General features: G+C 38.6%; 1 protein-coding gene across 1 annotated transcript in view; it reads left to right on the forward strand.

The window, feature by feature from the left end:
• The window catches only part of CR1 (complement C3b/C4b receptor 1 (Knops blood group)), an 86,784-nt gene that overhangs the window by 2,656 nt on the left and 57,592 nt on the right, over positions 1-26,536 (forward strand). Inside the window, exons 3-16 of the mRNA XM_070043669.1 lie at positions 1,391-1,476; positions 3,545-3,943; positions 6,577-6,753; positions 6,845-6,947; positions 8,149-8,234; positions 10,044-10,262; positions 12,280-12,459; positions 13,051-13,150; positions 16,298-16,383; positions 18,452-18,850; positions 21,484-21,660; positions 21,752-21,854; positions 23,056-23,141; positions 24,951-25,169. Of these exons, the coding sequence (XP_069899770.1) occupies positions 1,391-1,476; positions 3,545-3,943; positions 6,577-6,753; positions 6,845-6,947; positions 8,149-8,234; positions 10,044-10,262; positions 12,280-12,459; positions 13,051-13,150; positions 16,298-16,383; positions 18,452-18,850; positions 21,484-21,660; positions 21,752-21,854; positions 23,056-23,141; positions 24,951-25,169 (2,420 nt within the window). The remainder of the gene's footprint in view (positions 1-1,390; positions 1,477-3,544; positions 3,944-6,576; positions 6,754-6,844; positions 6,948-8,148; positions 8,235-10,043; positions 10,263-12,279; positions 12,460-13,050; positions 13,151-16,297; positions 16,384-18,451; positions 18,851-21,483; positions 21,661-21,751; positions 21,855-23,055; positions 23,142-24,950; positions 25,170-26,536) is intronic.

Below are 26,536 nucleotides of genomic sequence, written 5' to 3' on the forward strand. Positions count from 1 at the left end.
ATTGATCCTTCACATCACTAAATTGCAGAAGATGGAGTTTCTAATGAGCTAAGCTAGTATTCACATCTAGAGGCTACAGATGTACAGTAAAGGATAAGCAAGGACCTAAAAATCACACCTGTGTACCTTACAGGAAGCATACTTCCTGGGAGACGGAAAAAGATAAACTCAGGCAATCCATAAGTATTTTCTTAAAGGATAATGATAAATGCCGGTGAGGTAGAAAATTGCCAAAAGTCAAACAAAAGAAAAACAAATTTTTGAAAAAGTTCAAATATTTTCAACAAAGTTATAAAATTTATACAATGACAGAACTAGTTGTTAAAAAGTGAAACTTGACAATGTAATCATAATCCAGTAACAATTTCTGAAGTCATAAAATATATCCATAAAACTAGAAAATAGAAGAAAGCAAAAAAAATCATAGTCTAGACTTTTATTACATAGGAGATGGGTAGACTGTATATATTTTGACACCAAAATTGAGAAAATAGGGTTGAATACCTGTGTTGTGTATGTATTGGGTTGGCCAAAAAGTTCGCTTAGGTTTTTCCAGAGGATGTAGCGGAAAAACCTGAACGAACTTTTTGGCCAACTCAATATATAACACATGAAATGAAATTTCAAAGGAACAAAAATTGGTTATTTAGCTTCCAAATTATTAGAGCAACTGAAAGAGGTTCACCTATCTGGTTCATGTAGCAAATGAGAGGGAAGAAAAAGGAATAGCATGGACTATATCCATCTCATTCACCAGAAATAAGCCCCCTTATATTTGGGGCAGATCGGCTGTATTCACTGCTATGTGCTTACTACTGAACATCATGAAGGAACATTATGAAGTGATGACAAAAGCAAGATCAACCATACCATTTAGTTCAGTAAATTTGAATGGTTTAATATCCCTGTTGAAAAACAAAAGTTTCCAAATAGGATCAAAAGCATCACAAATCTTGTATTTACAAGAAACATGCCTAAACTAAAATGCCATAGCAGTGTTAATATACAATATGTATATTTATGTATATCAGGAAAATGCAAAAAGAAACTTAAGTAACAATAATAATATAAGAAAAAACAGATTTTAAGAAGAAAATTATCAGGCAGGTCTACAAAAGTATTGTTTTATTTAGGTACTGGGTACAATCCAAAATGAAACCAAGAAATGAAGAAGCAGAGCGAGCCATGAGGAGTTAGAGAGGAAATATTCCTTTCAACAGTGAGAGGATAGAAAAAGAGAAATAAGAAAAGTCAGATAAAACAGGTGGAGTTTAGGCTAGTCCTTGAACTTCTTTCAGATTGTAGCCTTTCAGATTTGCCATGCATGTATGCATGCTGAGGAAATTGATGGGATGTGTACAGCATGCCTATTTTTCATTTTTGGTTTCAGGTATCAACTCATTGGTCACTCAGCTGCTGAATGTATTATCTCAGGCAATACTGTCTTCTGGGATTCAGAGCCACCAATTTGTGAACGTGAGTTGAAATCTCTAGCCCCATTTATTCCATGCTCAATCCTACAGTTGGCCCCTAGAATTACAAAGGATAAATTTCATCCCTTTTGGCAATAGTATCCTTCTGATATTTGAAGAAAACACTCCTACCCTTAAAGGTGCTCACAATGTTCCAAGCTTCTAGTTCCTCCTGATTTTTCCTTATCCTAGGGTATAATTTATTTTAAATAATAGTTTGGAAGTCATTTAGAAGAGCACCCAAATTCTTCTTTTGTTGGTTGAACACCTTCCAGGTTGAAGATTGTTCTCTTTAGTGAAGTAAATGAATACAAGGTTAGTGAAAGTGCCTTCCTTCCTGTCTGTCAACTCTTAATCCCAGGTCATCTGTTCAAGCGGTGGGCCCTCCCTGCTCTCTTATTCTTTGTCTGGACAGTGACATGCCATCTTTCCCATGAGTTGTTTGGAATATGAACTTTCTACACTTCAGGGCACATAGAGAAAGGAGCAGTTGCAAATTAACAAAGAACATAAAGATATAACCCTGGGTTTGGTGATAATATAAAAAAATCAGCTCGGTTCTTTGTGACCAGCTAGAGGGGTGGGATAGGGAGGGTTGGAGGGAGACGCAATAGGGAGGGGATAGGGGGATATATGTATACGTATAGCTGATTCACTTTGTTACACAGCAGCAACTAACACAACAATGTAAAGCAATTATACTCCAATAAAGATGTTAAAAAAAAAAAAGAAATCGACACTCTCCAACTCAACTGATAGTAGGATAAGTGGTAATGAATTTTCTAACAGGCCAGTACACAGTATGTATCAAAAACCTTAACTGTACACAAGCCTTTAATCCAGAAATTCTACAGTTCATGACTTTAAAAAATCACCGTGGGTTTCTGCGAGGATTGATGTACAGATGTTGCCTATATTATTATTTTATGATAGTGAAAAATTCAAAAGAATCTAAATATTGTGCATATTTGCAAACAATGTTCTGGAAATAATCTACAAAATAATAATCTTATAAAGGTACACGGAATGTGTTCTAATAAAAAAAGTTTAAAATATGCCGGAATGCATTTGACAAGAGAGAGAACACTTTCAAATGGAATCAGTTAGTATGTTTGTACTCTGAAATATTACTTAGATGACAAAGATATTTTAGAAAAAAAAATGTGTGTTTGTGTATTAATGATTGCACATTAAATAGTTAATAGTGATTCCTTCTAGATAATGGGCTTAAAGGTGATTTTTATTTGTATTTTATAAATTTTCTACAATAAATATGCATCTTCTTAAATATTTTCTTAAGCAAAATTAAATAAATGTCTACTTTGATATTCATGCCAAAAATGATAGAAATATTTTATGTGCTCAGGAATGATTTAAAGTGCCTAGAAATTATCTGTTACTTGAATATTAGATTAAATTTGTCGATAAGATTATCTGTGCTTCATACCTTTTCAGCAGTAGTGTTTTTGATATATTTTTTGCCACTTCTATATGCTACCTTTTCTTGAGTCAATATTGGCAAAATATATTTTCATTTCTAACATCCTCATTTTCAAGATTATTAGCATAGAGTAGATACACATTCAGTTATTTTTATTACTTCTGAATCTGTGATTGTTATGTTTGTCGTGTGTAATATTGTGTATTTGTGTTTATTTTTTATTAGTTGTACCAGAGCTTTTGGGTTTTATTTATTTGATAGACTATATTGTATGCTATACCATATTAATAACCAATAGAATAAATCCAAATGCCCTCTACAGAGAAAGAATTGAATTAAAAATAGTTAAATAACATATAACTTCTCACTTAAAAGGAGAAGTATGTGGACTATAATAATATATGGATACATTTATTGAAATAGCATTAATTGAGAAGAGCAGAGGTCATAATATTGTGGCTATCTAATCTGCGATTGTGTAAAAACATGTCTGTACATTAGCAAATATTAGACAAGAGCAGAAGTGTTCTGAATAGTGACATTTTGATCATTTTTTAAACTGGTTACCCAAATTCATAATTGGATATAACTTTAAGAAACTGAGGTTTTAACTTGCTGTCCCTTTTCCCAGGCATTCCTTGTGGGCCACCCCCGGCCATCGCCAATGGAGATTTCATTAGCACCGACAGAGAATACTTTCAATATGGAACAGTGGTGACCTATCGCTGCAATCTTGGAGAGAGAAGGCAGAAGCTGTTTGACCTCGTGGGTGAGCCGTCAATATATTGCACCAGTGAAGACAACCAAGTTGGCATCTGGAGTGGCCCTCCCCCTCAGTGCATTGCACCTAATAAATGCACGCCTCCAGTCATTGAAAATGGAATAAGGATGTCTGAGAACAAAAGCTTATTTTCTTTACGTGAAAGCGTGAGGTTTAGGTGTCAGCCCGGCTTTGCCATGAAAGGACCCTCCACTGTTGAATGCCAGGCCCAAAACAAGTGGGGGCCGGAGTTGCCCAGCTGCTCCAGGGGTGAGTCTGACTGAGGCTTTGAAGGGGCCTACAAATGACGTGAGTTGTAGGAGGATCAGGTTAGTGTCGGTTCTGGGGGGAGATGTGTGGATGGGTAAATTTTCTTGGGAGGAAACACTGAATAAAGCAGGTGTGTGTGTATGTGTGTGTGAATGTGTATGTGTTCAAACTCAGAAGCAAAGATAAATCTGGGCAAAGAATGTAAAATTTCCTTGGGATGTCACTACTGACATCATCATCTTTCAGTTCTTTCTTTTTTTCAGTTAAAATAATCTTTTTAAAAAAATATTTAATAATTACTCTTGAGTATTGTAACTGCTAATACGTAATGACTGATTCTTCTTGTTAGGCACCACTATATAGTCTATGGATTCACTTAATTTTTTTTTTATTAAATTTATTTATTTATTTATTTTTTGGCTGCATTGGGTCTTCGTTGCTGCATACAGGCTTTCTCTAGTTGCAGTGAGCAGAGGCTACTCTTTGTTGCGGTGCGTGGGCTTCTCATTGTGGTGGCTTCTCTTGTGGAGCACGGGCTCTAGGCACACGGACTTCACTAGCTGTTGCACACGGGTTCAGTAGTAGTGGCTCGCAGGCTGTAGATCACAGGCTCAGTAGTTGTGGTGCATGGGCTTAGTTGCTCCGCGGCATGTGGGATCTTCGTGGACCAGGGCTCAAACCTGTGTCCCCTGCATTGGCAGGCAGATTCTTAACCACTGTGCCACCAGGGAAGCCCCACTTAATTCTTAAAACAAAGACATGAGGTAGTTACTATTCTTTCCATGTTTTACAGAGAAAGTGAGTCTTAGAGAGATTAGATAACTGTGCAAGATTAAATAGATACTAACTCTGTGAAGACAAGAACCCAAGCCTACCTGACTCCAGAGCCAGGGAAATCGAAAGCTACTCTAGATATTTCAAGGAGTGAGGGATTTAGTGCAGGTAAGAGAATATAAAGGTGTTAAAAGGGCAGGAAGAGCAAAAGGAGGAAGTCAGTGTTCCCAGAGCTCAGGGGGCTGCCATTCCTCCTGGACTAGAGCACAGGCACCTGCACTCACTGAGCATGTATTTCCTCCAGCTGCTCACGCTGCAGAAGCTGCTGCTGCTGCCAGAACATAGCTGAGGTTGCTGGAGCCTTCAGTCACTGGCATTGATAGAATTAATGTTGCTGCTGCTAAGGAAGAGCCATCAGTTGCCACTTCCTGAGCCTCCTTTACAAGAAGAATGACTTCTATCATCTTCCTACCTTTTAATTTAGTATATATGCCTCCAATTGTCAGAGCTTAACCAGGACCCAGCTGGCAAGGAAGATTAGCAGTTGTACTTTCAGGCTTCTGGCCCCAGCAGTCAAAGGAGAATGCAGAAGTGTAAGGCTGGGAGTCAACAGAGATTTAACCAGCACAGCACTTAAATGATCCCATCACAGTGCACTTATTAATCAAGGCAAACAGGGGGGTGATGAGCCCTGAAATTGGGTGCTACAGCATCAGAGTATTTACAGAGTCCTTCAGGGGGTCATTTATTCTAGTCCAATGCCCCATTCTATACTTGAGAAAGCTACAGGCCAGAGAGAGAAACTGACCTGATCTAAGCCAAAATGAAATGACTTTTCATGTTACTACAGTTTTATATAATTTAGGAGATTCCAGTGCATTCTGATTCTAAATTCAAACCAACTGTATAAAGAGACAGAGGCTCAGTTACAACATATGGTATGGAATATGCACTCTCATTGTGAGGGCTGTAGGTTTTTTAGAAGATTTCATTCAATGGTTGCCCATCTTCTCATTGGAATGAAGTGAATGGTTAAGCAGGACCTGGCCCTGTAGAGTGCAGAAAGGAGACTTATCTTCTCCACCAACCCATGTCAGGTGGCGTGACCACTGGAGAGGAGCTGGAAAGAGATGAGAAGAGATGTATGAATCTTGTTTGTCACAGCAGAGTGTGATAGGTGATTGGGAAATCTGTTGGATGAGATTTGGGCTCAAGCTTTCCTTATGCCAGAAAGGTGGATATAAATTGGTGGTGCCAATAAAAATAAAAATATAAAATAAAAAATCCATCAATAGGGGCTTCCCTGGTGGTGCAGTGGTTGAGAGTCGGCCTGCCGATGCAGGGGATGCGGGTTCGTGCCCCGGTCCAGTAAGATCGCACATGCCGCAGAGCGGCTGGGCCCGTGAGCCATGGCCACTGAGCCTGCGCATCCGGAGCCTGTGCTCCGCAACAGGAGAGGCCATAACAGTGCGAGGCCCGTCTACTGCAAAAAAAAAAAAAAAAAAAAAAATCCATCAATCTAACAACTGTGTACTAAGTGAACAATAAAAGGAAGAATTGTGTAGGGGAACTGTTTGTTGTGTCATCTTGGGTGTGTACTTTAGATGGAAAACCATGAACTGTAGATGTCTCAGTTCTAGTTACTGTCCTGCAGTCTATCAGTTCTATGACTTTTCACAAGACTCTCTTTCTCTCTCTCTCTGTCTCTGTTCAATTTTGCCATCAATAAAACGAGAGGGTGTTAGTCTACCAGATTTTTAAAAACAAATACATTTATGCTGTTGATTGTCTTAGCCAGTTTACCACCGAGGAAAAGTTATTTTCACACAATTAACAGTACTTTGGTTCTCTTTCCCTAGTATGTCAGCCACCTCCAAAAGTCCCGCATGGTAAACACACCCCAAGCCACAGGAACAACTTTTCTTCTGGGCAGGAAGTGTTCTACAGCTGTGAGCCTGGCTATGATCTCAGAGGGGCTGCTTCTCTGCATTGTACGCCCCAGGGAGACTGGAGCCCGTCAGCCCCCAAATGTGCAGGTGCCTATACTGTCATCTTGTATGTGGATCAGTCTCTTTGTCCCTCACAGGAACATCTCACTCCTGTGTGTGTGTGTTTTTTTTTTCCTAGTGAAATCATGTGCTGACTTCCTGGACCAGTTACCTAATGGACATGTACTCTTTCCACTTAATTTTCAGCTTGGAGCAAAAGTATCCTTCGTTTGTGATGAGGGGTGAGTGTGAGTTTGCCTGGCCTACCGAGCAATGAAACTGAGGTTAATTCAAAAAGGCAAGGTTTAGTGTGATTTTTAAAATAGGAAATACTCAGGGATGTTAAATTTGGGGAGTGTATATGGGAAGTTAAGAGTAAGGAACAGGTGGAACTAATAACATAAGATATGAAGGAAAAACTGAAACGTATATTAGCTGGCATGCTTAAACACAAATACAACTACTGTTTAAGAGTATACATAGGTGACACATTAAGTGAAAAAATCATATTTTCCAAGCATAAAAGAAAAAGAGTAATTTGGAGAGTTCCAGGAAAAGTTTGATATGTGACAAAAATCTTATTAAAAATAAGATCATTTAAGAATTATTTCAGAAAATATTTTAACCATCCAAAGTGAATTTTGTAATAAGAGAGAAAGTATAAGAATAAGCATTTTTAATCCAGTCATATATCACCTGGTTGATAACAGGCCAAGGGCTCTGAAATGGTATTATGGTGGCTGATATTAAAGTTTTAAGTAAGGTCATTCACTTGACCTTACACAGCATGCACATCTCTACATGGGAAGTATCAAGCATGGGCAACAAAGTACCTGATCTCAAAATGTTCCAAAGAATCCTTGACAGGCACCAAATAAAATTTAGGAGAATTTTGTACAAGAGTCGTTTCCAATCTCCTTTCGTTTTTCCCCCCAGAACATTCACGCTTACTCTTCCGTAGCCCAGCGTGCTGTTGTGAGGCTTCTGCATAACCACCACAAATATAGAGACAAAAGAACAATCGTTGTTCTCTTTCCAGCTATTCTCTGCTTGTCCAATGCAAACTGGGGGCTGTTTTACTAGCTGTTCCAGTGTCATCACTTGGAGGATGTTTTATTCCCATAATGACTATGAGTAGATTTATCAGCTTTACCGTGGGATGCACAGTGAGAGACTGATTTCTCTGAGCCTAGGTCCAGGATCACGGCGATGGCAGCTATGCTACAACTGCCTTCTTCAACTTAGGCTGGGACTATATTATGTGGCCAAGTGACTGTGCTTTGCTGTTCTCCCTCACTGGAAGCTGTGACTTTTCCAGATTGAGGTGGCCTCTGAACCTCTGCCACCTGCTGGTTTCAGATCCTCAAAAAGCTGAGATCTTTGCAAATGGAATGGCATTTTGGCTTAAGCAGCTCACATGTTCACTACCATTTTCTTCCTTAGATTCCAGTTAAAAGGCAGTTCTGCTAGTTACTGTGTCTTGGTTGGAATGGAAAGCCTTTGGAACAGCAGCATTCCTGTGTGTGAACGTGAGTAGAAGGGATAACACTTCAGGCCAATCTCTCCCTTTAATCTATTTGGTAATTTGACCCATGGCCTCCCCAGCCGTGGTTCTTCTATTTTCTAATCTGAATTATTGGTAAATAGTTGCTTATTTTAATAGTATTTTATTGTGGATCAATTTGTTGTGATGCACTTTCTTGTGCATCATGTGTTTTGAGAACCATCTGATCAATCTCTGTCATTTAGAATTCTTTGTTTTACGTGATAAATCCTGCTGTAGTTTGTCTCTGAATCAGGAGAGATTAGCTAACGTGAAGCTTTGACAAATTTCTTTCTTTCTTTTTTCCTTCCTTCCTTCTTTCTTTTTCTTTTTTATGCCATCAAGGTGAAGTCATCTACAATATTCCTGTCTATTTGCTAATATACAAATATGAAACATTCATTCATTCAATTATTTATTGAGCACATACTATGTGCTTGATGTTCTTCCAGGCACCGGTGTTATAGCAGTGAACAAGATGAGCAAATTCCCTGTCCCATGTTATTTATACTCAAGTGGGAAGATGTACAAGAAAGAAACTAAATTAAATCTTATGGAGATGATAGGTCAGAGCAATGCAGAAATGAGGGGAAAGTGGGGAACAGCATTACGCAGGGTGAGCAGTTTAATACTCCTTAAACTCTCAAAATTTGCATCTAAATAAATTATGCAAAGATTCAGAAATAATGAGCTGATTAAAAAATGAGTCTCCTATGTGCAGTGCCACCACTGATTTCTCCTAGTCTACCCATTTGTATTTTCCCCAATAGAAGATAGGACTTTGCCTCATCGCTTGATCCTAAAGATTGGAAAATATATAAATTTTAAACTAATCCAAATTTTACTAAAATGTTTATGTTGCAAGAAATCTGCTCAGTTATCCTATGACACATTTTATAGTAAAACTTTATTAAAAAAACATAACTTCTGTATAGATCCTGTCATCCAAGAAACCCAACTTTCACTGAAGTAACATGACAAATGGCTGTCCACTGGCCTGGGTTAGAGCTCAGTTACTGATTGTACTATTCCTCTTACTTTTCATGACTGTTTCTAATTTAAGTAGCTTCTTCCAAATCCCAAGCCTAATAAGAAACACTAAATAGAAATAAGGAAAGGACTGTTTAAACAGACAAGCTGATACCAGAAAGAAGTAACAATCTGAATCCTGACGGAAAGTAAAGAAATAAAAATAATAATAAGCAATCCCATGCATCAAAAAAAAAATAACAAAACAGTATGGATCATTTAGAGTTTTTACAATGAACCATGTATGTTTCAATTCATTGTGACAGCACTACTGTCATAATCGGTTGATGGTCACTATGGGTAAGTTATTAAGGAAACGTTTCATATGATTAGGTGATTAGTACATATGCAATACATTGTAGAAATATTTCCTGAGAATGTAAGTTCCCTGGAGAACAGAGACTTTATCTGTGCTCTTCACCATTTCATCTAGCCGGCCCTGACGAGTGGCTGACACAGAATAAGTGCCCAATGTGTTGATTAAATGAATGAGTTACTCTCCAATAGATTCTCTTTCTTCTTTAAAAGTTTTGGTACGTAATTAAAGGTGTAAAGTTTCTATCATCCAGAAAACTTAAAAGTCTGGAAGATTCAGGATAGGCAAATTCTTTTGTACTTTTTCAATTAAAAAAAAATGGGATTGAAATCTCACTTCACTTAGTCCATTCAGTGTTTTTAGGTAGTACCAACTATAACACCCAATGACTATAGATTACCTGTGGTGAAAACTCATGAATGACACTTAGAGCTTTTGCCTTCTTTCCAGAAATCTTGTGTCCAAATCCTCCTGATATCCTTAATGGGAGACACACAGGCAAACCTCTGGAAGTCTTTCCTTTTGGAAAAGAAGTCACTTACACATGTGACCCGCACCCAGAGAGAGGGATGATCTTCAGCCTCACTGGGGAGAGCACCATCCGCTGTACCAGTGACAGTCAAGGGAACGGAATTTGGAGCAGCCCCGCCCCTCGCTGTGGACCTCCAGGTTACTGCGCGCTACCCCACATTCCAAATGGATTCAGAATATCTATACCAGACTCTCCAAGTTTCCGTAATTACAATGTGGTGTTTATTTGTGCACTCGATACACTTAAATGCCAAAACAATAATAAATGGTTTTAAGATACATCAACATGTAAGATTCTGATGATCTTTGCTTCTAGAGGGCTGGTGAAAAGCGATGGAGGAAGTGGGTGGCAGTTCTAGTTCTAATTAGAATTAGAAGGAAAATGTTTTCAAAGCATAGGAACTGAAAGCAAATACCTATGAACCTTAACTAGCATAAGTTGTACCATCTTCACAGGTTTTGGAGAGAAGCACAGACCAGCAGAGAACAAAGCCTGGCAAAATCGCTTTTAATTACCTATTTGTCCAGAGACCACTGTGTGTTCTCTCTGAAAACTGGGCTGCATTGTAAACAAAACACAAAGATTCTTTTAGCCAGTATGGGCTAAGTTCTAAGTTAAGATAAGGCTTACTTGCTCCTTAGCCCCGCACTAATTTCAGCTGTTGAAGTTTTCCCTCTTTGGTGGAAAGAAAAAGCAAAGCAATGTGAACTCAAGGGAAAAATGCAAAATAGAGTGTTTATTTCTAAGGTCTGGAGAAGGTATCCTAAGGTATCCAATACCACTATGACACCCACACTCAGGCAGTGAAGAAGGAAGGGGAAAGTAAATTGTCAAAGTGACCCTAGTCCCGGCATAACATACTGACTGCTGAGGAACTCTGAAATAAAAGAGCAGTTCTGAAAGGAAAGGGACCAAGAATGGATATTCAGAAGTCGTTTTTGCCCTCACTCTCCTTCTGTAACACCATGGGTTCAGCTTGGGGTGTCCCTATGAGCCTGTTTACAAACACAGACACCTAGTTCAGATTCACTACATCGAAAGTGAAAGGCAATCTTCCCCTAAGTTCTATGACTTTTTTCACCAGTACCCTATGCTGAGATGGCAGTCCTAGTTTTATCAGCTAGATTTTTTAGACTGGAGACCTGCCAGACCATCTTCATGTGTGATTTGGCCTTAGGTAGTAGATTTTAGTCGTAAGGGGGACTCCTTGAACTAGAAGCTAGTATAGCTAATATTCAAGCTCTAAAATGAAAAGAAACAGGCAATATAGATGGATGTATTTCCTGTGAAGCCACCTTGAAAATAAGCCAAATTTTCATATTGAGAAAAATCACTTAATTATATGTTAAAGAAATGAGAAATTGGTTTGTAAGTCTTCATACAGAGAATTATCTGGGTGCAGAATTGGCCCTAGCATAGCTTTTACTCTTTGAAAAAATAATTGAAAGGGAGGTGGAGGACAGCTGGAATAGAAACTAAAAGAGAAGTTATTGTCAAAACCAAGTGGAAACGATTTCTATTTTTCCAAACATATACACTTTTTTGATTTCATACTACTTGAGTCCAAAGTGAGTTTTCACTTCTCAAACCTAGAGCTTTAGGTGTAGGGGCTTGGAGCTAAAGCTAGAATTTGATTCAACATATACTTCACACAATGTTTCAGTTTTGTTTTGTTGTTGTTTTTATTTTGAAGAGATGCTGTTTATTTCCTTGTTGTGTTGAAATAGCCAGCTTAGGAATCAGACCTGGAAAGTTGGTGGCTGCTTCCTAGTTTCAAAAAACATCTTGAGTCGTCCATTCTTGCTTTTAAGCATGGGTTTTGATACACTGAAGTACAAAGAAACCAGACCAGGTGTAACCTGGGCAGAAACACTCCTCTGTCTCCCTAAAAATGTGAAAAATTGAATTGGAGCTGTCTTTTACAGTAAATGATATGAGTAAAATGCCCAGATAGCAAAATAGCCTTCCGGATAGTATATTTTCTAATGGGCACATGCTAATGGAACTTTCCCTTCAAAGATTACAAGGAAATTATCTTTCCACAACTAAAAGTTTCTTTTGTTCTGATATCAAATCTAACAAGAAAGAGAAAAGGAAGAATGGCCTTGGGTATCTTTTTGTTAACTCTGATGTTCTTGATTTTTTGGTCTCTAGGTCACTGTGACACCCCAGATCACTTTCAATTTGCCAAGTTGAAACTCCAGACCAATGAATCTGAGTTTCCCATTGGGACATCTTTAAAGTATGAATGCCGCCCTGGGTACCACAGGAAGTCATTCTCTATCACGTGTCTACAAAACCTCACGTGGTCAAGTGCCAAAGATGTCTGTAAACGTGAGTAAGCCCTGCATTGGAGCGTTCCTATGTTTGTCAAAGTATCTCTAGGATCTTATTTAATTTCTCCAAATTGTAGAGATAAGAAAACTTTGTCAAACATGTTCACATAGGTGGAGGTCAGAGTTGGTCTTGTAGGTCACCCCTAATTATTGGTTGAAATGCTTGTCTCCTGAGAATGTTTCAAGGAATATTTGCAGGAGAACTCCATGTTTTTTATGGGGTAGTGAATAATGAATTACTCCAGATCAGGAAAAAAATCTGTAAGGAGACATAAACTGTTTGAATAACGAGGTAATAAAAACTTTTACACTGGTGGGATATAAGGCCACAAATGACCTTTATATTTAGATAAGAGATTTGAGGCACAGATAGGAGAGATTTAGAGGGGAGGTCTCTTTGAAAGTGGTGCTTAGTGGGTGGCTATCCCGAGGCAGTCTGGTGAGGTTCCTCAAGGTGAAAAAACCTGTAGAGCCATCAGAATTGCATGTGCTCTTCAGAAAGCTGCAGTCAGGTGGGGACTGACTTGTTATACACTAACCAAAGTTCAAATTACTCTTCCTGGCTCCAAAATTCTCTTTCTTTCCCAAGGTAAATCATGTAATACTCCTCCAGATCCTGTGAACGGTGTGGTGCACATAGATACAGACACCCAGTTCGGATCCAGAATCATTTTTTCTTGTAATAGAGGGTGAGTGGGCAGGACCATCTCTTGGTTCAAGAGTTCCAGGACAGCGATACTACCTTCTGGTCCTATCTTGGAAAAGAGGACTAGGCTATTACCATCTGTTCTCAAGAAGCTTGAACATAGGTGTTTAACTCCTAATTGAAATGGACAAAGGTATGACAAGATTTGAGGGGAAATCTGTCTCCTTGCTGGAAACCAGGACAGTACATACAAGAAAAGTGAGGTATTCACCAGGTAGAAAGGAAGAAAATGGGGCGAGGGCATAGTCAAACCCTACAAACAGCGCTTGCCCAGAGCAGACATTGCTGAAAGAAGGGGAAGGCCACGGAGCCACTGTGTAGAAAGCAGATCTTATAAGGTAACTGCACTCTTCGTTTGCTAGGGCTGCCATAACAAAGTAGGACAAACTGGGTATCTCAGAACAGCAACAAAAGTTTATTCTCTCAAGGTTCTGGAAGTTAGAGGTCCAAAATCAAGGTGCAGGCAGGACATGTTCCCTCCAGAGCCTCTGAGGGAGGATCCCTCCTTGCCTCTTCCAGATTATGGTGACCTCAGGGCTTCCTTGGCGTGTGGCGCATCACTCCCGTTTTTGCCTCTGTCTTCCCATTGCCATCTTCATTCTGTGTCTGTGTCTTCACATGGCACTCTCCTCTCTGTGTGGGTCTATGTCCAAAGTGCTCTCTTTTTGTAAGGACTCCAGTCATATTGGATTAGGGCCCAGCCTAATAACCTCATCTTAACATGATTATATCTGCAAAGGCCCTATTTCCTAAAAAGGTCACATTCATGGGGATTGGGGGCTAGGGCTTCGACGTACTTTTGGGGGTGCACTGCTCAACCCATAACAGAGTCCCCTGTGAAAATGTCAGACATAAAGTGTTTACTGGGCAGCAGTCCCACCCACAAGGGTGCTTACCCTTGCTCAGTCTCAACCCCACTCCCAGTGGGAGCAGCTGAACCAGTTAGAGAATATGGGCTAAATTTGCACTGCCATGATAAACACTGAAAAGGAACTTGTGGCCTTCAGCATATTTGCTAACCAAGGCCTTACAGATCATAGTACCTATAATCTGACAAAGTGAAATTAGAGTAAATCTAAACACTTCTGTCTTTCTCCGAGCATTTTTAAGTACAATCTATAAATTCTCTGTCTGTACCCTCTTTATAACGTATTACGGAATAAGAGTGAACCTCTCAATGGCATAAAATAGAAAACCGTTGAGCTTATGATATGTTACAGGAAATTAATGTAAAAAGAGCAATCTGAAAAATCAGAAGAATTGTCCTCTTACAAAATAGAGTTACTTCTAAGAAATAAGAGAAACTTTTAGAAAAATCTCCTGTTTACGTTTTTAACAAGATTCAGTTGCACGCTGTTTCTGTGAAACTAGTTAGGAAATAGACAATGTTTGCATATGAATAAAAAACACAATTGTCAAACTAAAGAAAACTTCTGTGATAAACACACTGAATATTGTAGAAAATTAAAGCAGAGGGTAAGAAGATAAATTAATCAACTTCTCCCAGAATTAAGTGGAAAAGGATGCAGAAGAAGAGAAAAGAGAAGATATGTCTAAAAGAGTACTGGGATTCAAATTACATGTAACAAAAATTCCAGAAGGGAAAACAATAAGCCCATATTTAGCCATCACTAGGTAATCATCTGTATTTCAGGGATCATGAAAAAAACCTCAAGAATGCAGAAAGGAAATTAATAAACTATAACAGCTGCAAAAGAAATTAATTTGTATTGATATCACATTGATCCTTCACATCACTAAATTGCAGAAGATGGAGTTTCTAATGAGCTAAGCTAGTATTCACATCTAGAGGCTACAGATGTACAGTAAAGGATAAGCAAGGACCTAAAAATCACACCTGTGTACCTTACAGGAAGCATACTTCCTGGGAGACGGAAAAAGATAAACTCAGGCAATCCATAAGTATTTTCTTAAAGGATAATGATAAATGCCGGTGAGGTAGAAAATTGCCAAAAGTCAAACAAAAGAAAAACAAATTTTTGAAAAAGTTCAAATATTTTCAACAAAGTTATAAAATTTATACAATGACAGAACTAGTTGTTAAAAAGTGAAACTTGACAATGTAATCATAATCCAGTAACAATTTCTGAAGTCATAAAATATATCCATAAAACTAGAAAATAGAAGAAAGCAAAAAAAATCATAGTCTAGACTTTTATTACATAGGAGATGGGTAGACTGTATATATTTTGACACCAAAATTGAGAAAATAGGGTTGAATACCTGTGTTGTGTATGTATTGGGTTGGCCAAAAAGTTCGCTTAGGTTTTTCCAGAGGATGTAGCGGAAAAACCTGAACGAACTTTTTGGCCAACTCAATATATAACACATGAAATGAAATTTCAAAGGAACAAAAATTGGTTATTTAGCTTCCAAATTATTAGAGCAACTGAAAGAGGTTCACCTATCTGGTTCATGTAGCAAATGAGAGGGAAGAAAAAGGAATAGCATGGACTATATCCATCTCATTCACCAGAAATAAGCCCCCTTATATTTGGGGCAGATCGGCTGTATTCACTGCTATGTGCTTACTACTGAACATCATGAAGGAACATTATGAAGTGATGACAAAAGCAAGATCAACCATACCATTTAGTTCAGTAAATTTGAATGGTTTAATATCCCTGTTGAAAAACAAAAGTTTCCAAATAGGATCAAAAGCATCACAAATCTTGTATTTACAAGAAACATGCCTAAACTAAAATGCCATAGCAGTGTTAATATACAATATGTATATTTATGTATATCAGGAAAATGCAAAAAGAAACTTAAGTAACAATAATAATATAAGAAAAAACAGATTTTAAGAAGAAAATTATCAGGCAGGTCTACAAAAGTATTGTTTTATTTAGGTACTGGGTACAATCCAAAATGAAACCAAGAAATGAAGAAGCAGAGCGAGCCATGAGGAGTTAGAGAGGAAATATTCCTTTCAACAGTGAGAGGATAGAAAAAGAGAAATAAGAAAAGTCAGATAAAACAGGTGGAGTTTAGGCTAGTCCTTGAACTTCTTTCAGATTGTAGCCTTTCAGATTTGCCATGCATGTATGCATGCTGAGGAAATTGATGGGATGTGTACAGCATGCCTATTTTTCATTTTTGGTTTCAGGTATCAACTCATTGGTCACTCAGCTGCTGAATGTATTATCTCAGGCAATACTGTCTTCTGGGATTCAGAGCCACCAATTTGTGAACGTGAGTTGAAATCTCTAGCCCCATTTATTCCATGCTCAATCCTACAGTTGGCCCCTAGAATTACAAAGGATAAATTTCATCCCTTTTGGCAATAGTATCCTTCTGATATTTGAAGAAAACACTCCTACCCTTAAAGGTGCTCACAATGTTCCAAGCTTCTAGTTCCTCCTGATTTTTCCTTATCCTAGGGTATAATTTATTTTAAATAATAGTTTGGAAGTCATTTAGAAGAGCACCCAAATTCTTCTTTTGTTGGTTGAACACCTTCCAGGTTGAAGATTGTTCTCTTTAGTGAAGTAAATGAATACAAGGTTAGTGAAAGTGCCTTCCTTCCTGTCTGTCAACTCTTAATCCCAGGTCATCTGTTCAAGCGGTGGGCCCTCCCTGCTCTCTTATTCTTTGTCTGGACAGTGACATGCCATCTTTCCCATGAGTTGTTTGGAATATGAACTTTCTACACTTCAGGGCACATAGAGAAAGGAGCAGTTGCAAATTAACAAAGAACATAAAGATATAACCCTGGGTTTGGTGATAATATAAAAAAATCAGCTCGGTTCTTTGTGACCAGCTAGAGGGGTGGGATAGGGAGGGTTGGAGGGAGACGCAATAGGGAGGGGATAGGGGGATATATGTATACGTATAGCTGATTCACTTTGTTACACAGCAGCAACTAACACAACAATGTAAAGCAATTATACTCCAATAAAGATGTTAAAAAAAAAAAAGAAATCGACACTCTCCAACTCAACTGATAGTAGGATAAGTGGTAATGAATTTTCTAACAGGCCAGTACACAGTATGTATCAAAAACCTTAACTGTACACAAGCCTTTAATCCAGAAATTCTACAGTTCATGACTTTAAAAAATCACCGTGGGTTTCTGCGAGGATTGATGTACAGATGTTGCCTATATTATTATTTTATGATAGTGAAAAATTCAAAAGAATCTAAATATTGTGCATATTTGCAAACAATGTTCTGGAAATAATCTACAAAATAATAATCTTATAAAGGTACACGGAATGTGTTCTAATAAAAAAAGTTTAAAATATGCCGGAATGCATTTGACAAGAGAGAGAACACTTTCAAATGGAATCAGTTAGTATGTTTGTACTCTGAAATATTACTTAGATGACAAAGATATTTTAGAAAAAAAAATGTGTGTTTGTGTATTAATGATTGCACATTAAATAGTTAATAGTGATTCCTTCTAGATAATGGGCTTAAAGGTGATTTTTATTTGTATTTTATAAATTTTCTACAATAAATATGCATCTTCTTAAATATTTTCTTAAGCAAAATTAAATAAATGTCTACTTTGATATTCATGCCAAAAATGATAGAAATATTTTATGTGCTCAGGAATGATTTAAAGTGCCTAGAAATTATCTGTTACTTGAATATTAGATTAAATTTGTCGATAAGATTATCTGTGCTTCATACCTTTTCAGCAGTAGTGTTTTTGATATATTTTTTGCCACTTCTATATGCTACCTTTTCTTGAGTCAATATTGGCAAAATATATTTTCATTTCTAACATCCTCATTTTCAAGATTATTAGCATAGAGTAGATACACATTCAGTTATTTTTATTACTTCTGAATCTGTGATTGTTATGTTTGTCGTGTGTAATATTGTGTATTTGTGTTTATTTTTTATTAGTTGTACCAGAGCTTTTGGGTTTTATTTATTTGATAGACTATATTGTATGCTATACCATATTAATAACCAATAGAATAAATCCAAATGCCCTCTACAGAGAAAGAATTGAATTAAAAATAGTTAAATAACATATAACTTCTCACTTAAAAGGAGAAGTATGTGGACTATAATAATATATGGATACATTTATTGAAATAGCATTAATTGAGAAGAGCAGAGGTCATAATATTGTGGCTATCTAATCTGCGATTGTGTAAAAACATGTCTGTACATTAGCAAATATTAGACAAGAGCAGAAGTGTTCTGAATAGTGACATTTTGATCATTTTTTAAACTGGTTACCCAAATTCATAATTGGATATAACTTTAAGAAACTGAGGTTTTAACTTGCTGTCCCTTTTCCCAGGCATTCCTTGTGGGCCACCCCCGGCCATCGCCAATGGAGATTTCATTAGCACCGACAGAGAATACTTTCAATATGGAACAGTGGTGACCTATCGCTGCAATCTTGGAGAGAGAAGGCAGAAGCTGTTTGACCTCGTGGGTGAGCCGTCAATATATTGCACCAGTGAAGACAACCAAGTTGGCATCTGGAGTGGCCCTCCCCCTCAGTGCATTGCACCTAATAAATGCACGCCTCCAGTCATTGAAAATGGAATAAGGATGTCTGAGAACAAAAGCTTATTTTCTTTACGTGAAAGCGTGAGGTTTAGGTGTCAGCCCGGCTTTGCCATGAAAGGACCCTCCACTGTTGAATGCCAGGCCCAAAACAAGTGGGGGCCGGAGTTGCCCAGCTGCTCCAGGGGTGAGTCTGACTGAGGCTTTGAAGGGGCCTACAAATGACGTGAGTTGTAGGAGGATCAGGTTAGTGTCGGTTCTGGGGGGAGATGTGTGGATGGGTAAATTTTCTTGGGAGGAAACACTGAATAAAGCAGGTGTGTGTGTATGTGTGTGTGAATGTGTATGTGTTCAAACTCAGAAGCAAAGATAAATCTGGGCAAAGAATGTAAAATTTCCTTGGGATGTCACTACTGACATCATCATCTTTCAGTTCTTTCTTTTTTTCAGTTAAAATAATCTTTTTAAAAAAATATTTAATAATTACTCTTGAGTATTGTAACTGCTAATACGTAATGACTGATTCTTCTTGTTAGGCACCACTATATAGTCTATGGATTCACTTAATTTTTTTTTTATTAAATTTATTTATTTATTTATTTTTTGGCTGCATTGGGTCTTCGTTGCTGCATACAGGCTTTCTCTAGTTGCAGTGAGCAGAGGCTACTCTTTGTTGCGGTGCGTGGGCTTCTCATTGTGGTGGCTTCTCTTGTGGAGCACGGGCTCTAGGCACACGGACTTCACTAGCTGTTGCACACGGGTTCAGTAGTAGTGGCTCGCAGGCTGTAGATCACAGGCTCAGTAGTTGTGGTGCATGGGCTTAGTTGCTCCGCGGCATGTGGGATCTTCGTGGACCAGGGCTCAAACCTGTGTCCCCTGCATTGGCAGGCAGATTCTTAACCACTGTGCCACCAGGGAAGCCCCACTTAATTCTTAAAACAAAGACATGAGGTAGTTACTATTCTTTCCATGTTTTACAGAGAAAGTGAGTCTTAGAGAGATTAGATAACTGTGCAAGATTAAATAGATACTAACTCTGTGAAGACAAGAACCCAAGCCTACCTGACTCCAGAGCCAGGGAAATCGAAAGCTACTCTAGATATTTCAAGGAGTGAGGGATTTAGTGCAGGTAAGAGAATATAAAGGTGTTAAAAGGGCAGGAAGAGCAAAAGGAGGAAGTCAGTGTTCCCAGAGCTCAGGGGGCTGCCATTCCTCCTGGACTAGAGCACAGGCACCTGCACTCACTGAGCATGTATTTCCTCCAGCTGCTCACGCTGCAGAAGCTGCTGCTGCTGCCAGAACATAGCTGAGGTTGCTGGAGCCTTCAGTCACTGGCATTGATAGAATTAATGTTGCTGCTGCTAAGGAAGAGCCATCAGTTGCCACTTCCTGAGCCTCCTTTACAAGAAGAATGACTTCTATCATCTTCCTACCTTTTAATTTAGTATATATGCCTCCAATTGTCAGAGCTTAACCAGGACCCAGCTGGCAAGGAAGATTAGCAGTTGTACTTTCAGGCTTCTGGCCCCAGCAGTCAAAGGAGAATGCAGAAGTGTAAGGCTGGGAGTCAACAGAGATTTAACCAGCACAGCACTTAAATGATCCCATCACAGTGCACTTATTAATCAAGGCAAACAGGGGGGTGATGAGCCCTGAAATTGGGTGCTACAGCATCAGAGTATTTACAGAGTCCTTCAGGGGGTCATTTATTCTAGTCCAATGCCCCATTCTATACTTGAGAAAGCTACAGGCCAGAGAGAGAAACTGACCTGATCTAAGCCAAAATGAAATGACTTTTCATGTTACTACAGTTTTATATAATTTAGGAGATTCCAGTGCATTCTGATTCTAAATTCAAACCAACTGTATAAAGAGACAGAGGCTCAGTTACAACATATGGTATGGAATATGCACTCTCATTGTGAGGGCTGTAGGTTTTTTAGAAGATTTCATTCAATGGTTGCCCATCTTCTCATTGGAATGAAGTGAATGGTTAAGCAGGACCTGGCCCTGTAGAGTGCAGAAAGGAGACTTATCTTCTCCACCAACCCATGTCAGGTGGCGTGACCACTGGAGAGGAGCTGGAAAGAGATGAGAAGAGATGTATGAATCTTGTTTGTCACAGCAGAGTGTGATAGGTGATTGGGAAATCTGTTGGATGAGATTTGGGCTCAAGCTTTCCTTATGCCAGAAAGGTGGATATAAATTGGTGGTGCCAATAAAAATAAAAATATAAAATAAAAAATCCATCAATAGGGGCTTCCCTGGTGGTGCAGTGGTTGAGAGTCGGCCTGCCGATGCAGGGGATGCGGGTTCGTGCCCCGGTCCAGTAAGATCGCACATGCCGCAGAGCGGCTGGGCCCGTGAGCCATGGCCACTGAGCCTGCGCATCCGGAGCCTGTGCTCCGCAACAGGAGAGGCCATAACAGTGCGAGGCCCGTCTACTGCAAAAAAAAAAAAAAAAAAAAAAATCCATCAATCTAACAACTGTGTACTAAGTGAACAATAAAAGGAAGAATTGTGTAGGGGAACTGTTTGTTGTGTCATCTTGGGTGTGTACTTTAGATGGAAAACCATGAACTGTAGATGTCTCAGTTCTAGTTACTGTCCTGCAGTCTATCAGTTCTATGACTTTTCACAAGACTCTCTTTCTCTCTCTCTCTGTCTCTGTTCAATTTTGCCATCAATAAAACGAGAGGGTGTTAGTCTACCAGATTTTTAAAAACAAATACATTTATGCTGTTGATTGTCTTAGCCAGTTTACCACCGAGGAAAAGTTATTTTCACACAATTAACAGTACTTTGGTTCTCTTTCCCTAGTATGTCAGCCACCTCCAAAAGTCCCGCATGGTAAACACACCCCAAGCCACAGGAACAACTTTTCTTCTGGGCAGGAAGTGTTCTACAGCTGTGAGCCTGGCTATGATCTCAGAGGGGCTGCTTCTCTGCATTGTACGCCCCAGGGAGACTGGAGCCCGTCAGCCCCCAAATGTGCAGGTGCCTATACTGTCATCTTGTATGTGGATCAGTCTCTTTGTCCCTCACAGGAACATCTCACTCCTGTGTGTGTGTGTTTTTTTTTTCCTAGTGAAATCATGTGCTGACTTCCTGGACCAGTTACCTAATGGACATGTACTCTTTCCACTTAATTTTCAGCTTGGAGCAAAAGTATCCTTCGTTTGTGATGAGGGGTGAGTGTGAGTTTGCCTGGCCTACCGAGCAATGAAACTGAGGTTAATTCAAAAAGGCAAGGTTTAGTGTGATTTTTAAAATAGGAAATACTCAGGGATGTTAAATTTGGGGAGTGTATATGGGAAGTTAAGAGTAAGGAACAGGTGGAACTAATAACATAAGATATGAAGGAAAAACTGAAACGTATATTAGCTGGCATGCTTAAACACAAATACAACTACTGTTTAAGAGTATACATAGGTGACACATTAAGTGAAAAAATCATATTTTCCAAGCATAAAAGAAAAAGAGTAATTTGGAGAGTTCCAGGAAAAGTTTGATATGTGACAAAAATCTTATTAAAAATAAGATCATTTAAGAATTATTTCAGAAAATATTTTAACCATCCAAAGTGAATTTTGTAATAAGAGAGAAAGTATAAGAATAAGCATTTTTAATCCAGTCATATATCACCTGGTTGATAACAGGCCAAGGGCTCTGAAATGGTATTATGGTGGCTGATATTAAAGTTTTAAGTAAGGTCATTCACTTGACCTTACACAGCATGCACATCTCTACATGGGAAGTATCAAGCATGGGCAACAAAGTACCTGATCTCAAAATGTTCCAAAGAATCCTTGACAGGCACCAAATAAAATTTAGGAGAATTTTGTACAAGAGTCGTTTCCAATCTCCTTTCGTTTTTCCCCCCAGAACATTCACGCTTACTCTTCCGTAGCCCAGCGTGCTGTTGTGAGGCTTCTGCATAACCACCACAAATATAGAGACAAAAGAACAATCGTTGTTCTCTTTCCAGCTATTCTCTGCTTGTCCAATGCAAACTGGGGGCTGTTTTACTAGCTGTTCCAGTGTCATCACTTGGAGGATGTTTTATTCCCATAATGACTATGAGTAGATTTATCAGCTTTACCGTGGGATGCACAGTGAGAGACTGATTTCTCTGAGCCTAGGTCCAGGATCACGGCGATGGCAGCTATGCTACAACTGCCTTCTTCAACTTAGGCTGGGACTATATTATGTGGCCAAGTGACTGTGCTTTGCTGTTCTCCCTCACTGGAAGCTGTGACTTTTCCAGATTGAGGTGGCCTCTGAACCTCTGCCACCTGCTGGTTTCAGATCCTCAAAAAGCTGAGATCTTTGCAAATGGAATGGCATTTTGGCTTAAGCAGCTCACATGTTCACTACCATTTTCTTCCTTAGATTCCAGTTAAAAGGCAGTTCTGCTAGTTACTGTGTCTTGGTTGGAATGGAAAGCCTTTGGAACAGCAGCATTCCTGTGTGTGAACGTGAGTAGAAGGGATAACACTTCAGGCCAATCTCTCCCTTTAATCTATTTGGTAATTTGACCCATGGCCTCCCCAGCCGTGGTTCTTCTATTTTCTAATCTGAATTATTGGTAAATAGTTGCTTATTTTAATAGTATTTTATTGTGGATCAATTTGTTGTGATGCACTTTCTTGTGCATCATGTGTTTTGAGAACCATCTGATCAATCTCTGTCATTTAGAATTCTTTGTTTTACGTGATAAATCCTGCTGTAGTTTGTCTCTGAATCAGGAGAGATTAGCTAACGTGAAGCTTTGACAAATTTCTTTCTTTCTTTTTTCCTTCCTTCCTTCTTTCTTTTTCTTTTTTATGCCATCAAGGTGAAGTCATCTACAATATTCCTGTCTATTTGCTAATATACAAATATGAAACATTCATTCATTCAATTATTTATTGAGCACATACTATGTGCTTGATGTTCTTCCAGGCACCGGTGTTATAGCAGTGAACAAGATGAGCAAATTCCCTGTCCCATGTTATTTATACTCAAGTGGGAAGATGTACAAGAAAGAAACTAAATTAAATCTTATGGAGATGATAGGTCAGAGCAATGCAGAAATGAGGGGAAAGTGGGGAACAGCATTACGCAGGGTGAGCAGTTTAATACTCCTTAAACTCTCAAAATTTGCATCTAAATAAATTATGCAAAGATTCAGAAATAATGAGCTGATTAAAAAATGAGTCTCCTATGTGCAGTGCCACCACTGATTTCTCCTAGTCTACCCATTTGTATTTTCCCCAATAGAAGATAGGACTTTGCCTCATCGCTTGATCCTAAAGATTGGAAAATATATAAATTTTAAACTAATCCAAATTTTACTAAAATGTTTATGTTGCAAGAAATCTGCTCAGTTATCCTATGACACATTTTATAGTAAAACTTTATTAAAAAAACATAACTTCTGTATAGATCCTGTCATCCAAGAAACCCAACTTTCACTGAAGTAACATGACAAATGGCTGTCCACTGGCCTGGGTTAGAGCTCAGTTACTGATTGTACTATTCCTCTTACTTTTCATGACTGTTTCTAATTTAAGTAGCTTCTTCCAAATCCCAAGCCTAATAAGAAACACTAAATAGAAATAAGGAAAGGACTGTTTAAACAGACAAGCTGATACCAGAAAGAAGTAACAATCTGAATCCTGACGGAAAGTAAAGAAATAAAAATAATAATAAGCAATCCCATGCATCAAAAAAAAAATAACAAAACAGTATGGATCATTTAGAGTTTTTACAATGAACCATGTATGTTTCAATTCATTGTGACAGCACTACTGTCATAATCGGTTGATGGTCACTATGGGTAAGTTATTAAGGAAACGTTTCATATGATTAGGTGATTAGTACATATGCAATACATTGTAGAAATATTTCCTGAGAATGTAAGTTCCCTGGAGAACAGAGACTTTATCTGTGCTCTTCACCATTTCATCTAGCCGGCCCTGACGAGTGGCTGACACAGAATAAGTGCCCAATGTGTTGATTAAATGAATGAGTTACTCTCCAATAGATTCTCTTTCTTCTTTAAAAGTTTTGGTACGTAATTAAAGGTGTAAAGTTTCTATCATCCAGAAAACTTAAAAGTCTGGAAGATTCAGGATAGGCAAATTCTTTTGTACTTTTTCAATTAAAAAAAAATGGGATTGAAATCTCACTTCACTTAGTCCATTCAGTGTTTTTAGGTAGTACCAACTATAACACCCAATGACTATAGATTACCTGTGGTGAAAACTCATGAATGACACTTAGAGCTTTTGCCTTCTTTCCAGAAATCTTGTGTCCAAATCCTCCTGATATCCTTAATGGGAGACACACAGGCAAACCTCTGGAAGTCTTTCCTTTTGGAAAAGAAGTCACTTACACATGTGACCCGCACCCAGAGAGAGGGATGATCTTCAGCCTCACTGGGGAGAGCACCATCCGCTGTACCAGTGACAGTCAAGGGAACGGAATTTGGAGCAGCCCCGCCCCTCGCTGTGGACCTCCAGGTTACTGCGCGCTACCCCACATTCCAAATGGATTCAGAATATCTATACCAGACTCTCCAAGTTTCCGTAATTACAATGTGGTGTTTATTTGTGCACTCGATACACTTAAATGCCAAAACAATAATAAATGGTTTTAAGATACATCAACATGTAAGATTCTGATGATCTTTGCTTCTAGAGGGCTGGTGAAAAGCGATGGAGGAAGTGGGTGGCAGTTCTAGTTCTAATTAGAATTAGAAGGAAAATGTTTTCAAAGCATAGGAACTGAAAGCAAATACCTATGAACCTTAACTAGCATAAGTTGTACCATCTTCACAGGTTTTGGAGAGAAGCACAGACCAGCAGAGAACAAAGCCTGGCAAAATCGCTTTTAATTACCTATTTGTCCAGAGACCACTGTGTGTTCTCTCTGAAAACTGGGCTGCATTGTAAACAAAACACAAAGATTCTTTTAGCCAGTATGGGCTAAGTTCTAAGTTAAGATAAGGCTTACTTGCTCCTTAGCCCCGCACTAATTTCAGCTGTTGAAGTTTTCCCTCTTTGGTGGAAAGAAAAAGCAAAGCAATGTGAACTCAAGGGAAAAATGCAAAATAGAGTGTTTATTTCTAAGGTCTGGAGAAGGTATCCTAAGGTATCCAATACCACTATGACACCCACACTCAGGCAGTGAAGAAGGAAGGGGAAAGTAAATTGTCAAAGTGACCCTAGTCCCGGCATAACATACTGACTGCTGAGGAACTCTGAAATAAAAGAGCAGTTCTGAAAGGAAAGGGACCAAGAATGGATATTCAGAAGTCGTTTTTGCCCTCACTCTCCTTCTGTAACACCATGGGTTCAGCTTGGGGTGTCCCTATGAGCCTGTTTACAAACACAGACACCTAGTTCAGATTCACTACATCGAAAGTGAAAGGCAATCTTCCCCTAAGTTCTATGACTTTTTTCACCAGTACCCTATGCTGAGATGGCAGTCCTAGTTTTATCAGCTAGATTTTTTAGACTGGAGACCTGCCAGACCATCTTCATGTGTGATTTGGCCTTAGGTAGTAGATTTTAGTCGTAAGGGGGACTCCTTGAACTAGAAGCTAGTATAGCTAATATTCAAGCTCTAAAATGAAAAGAAACAGGCAATATAGATGGATGTATTTCCTGTGAAGCCACCTTGAAAATAAGCCAAATTTTCATATTGAGAAAAATCACTTAATTATATGTTAAAGAAATGAGAAATTGGTTTGTAAGTCTTCATACAGAGAATTATCTGGGTGCAGAATTGGCCCTAGCATAGCTTTTACTCTTTGAAAAAATAATTGAAAGGGAGGTGGAGGACAGCTGGAATAGAAACTAAAAGAGAAGTTATTGTCAAAACCAAG

The sequence above is a fragment of the Globicephala melas genome, chromosome 1, assembly GCF_963455315.2.
Source record: "Globicephala melas chromosome 1, mGloMel1.2, whole genome shotgun sequence".
NCBI lineage: Eukaryota > Metazoa > Chordata > Mammalia > Artiodactyla > Delphinidae > Globicephala > Globicephala melas.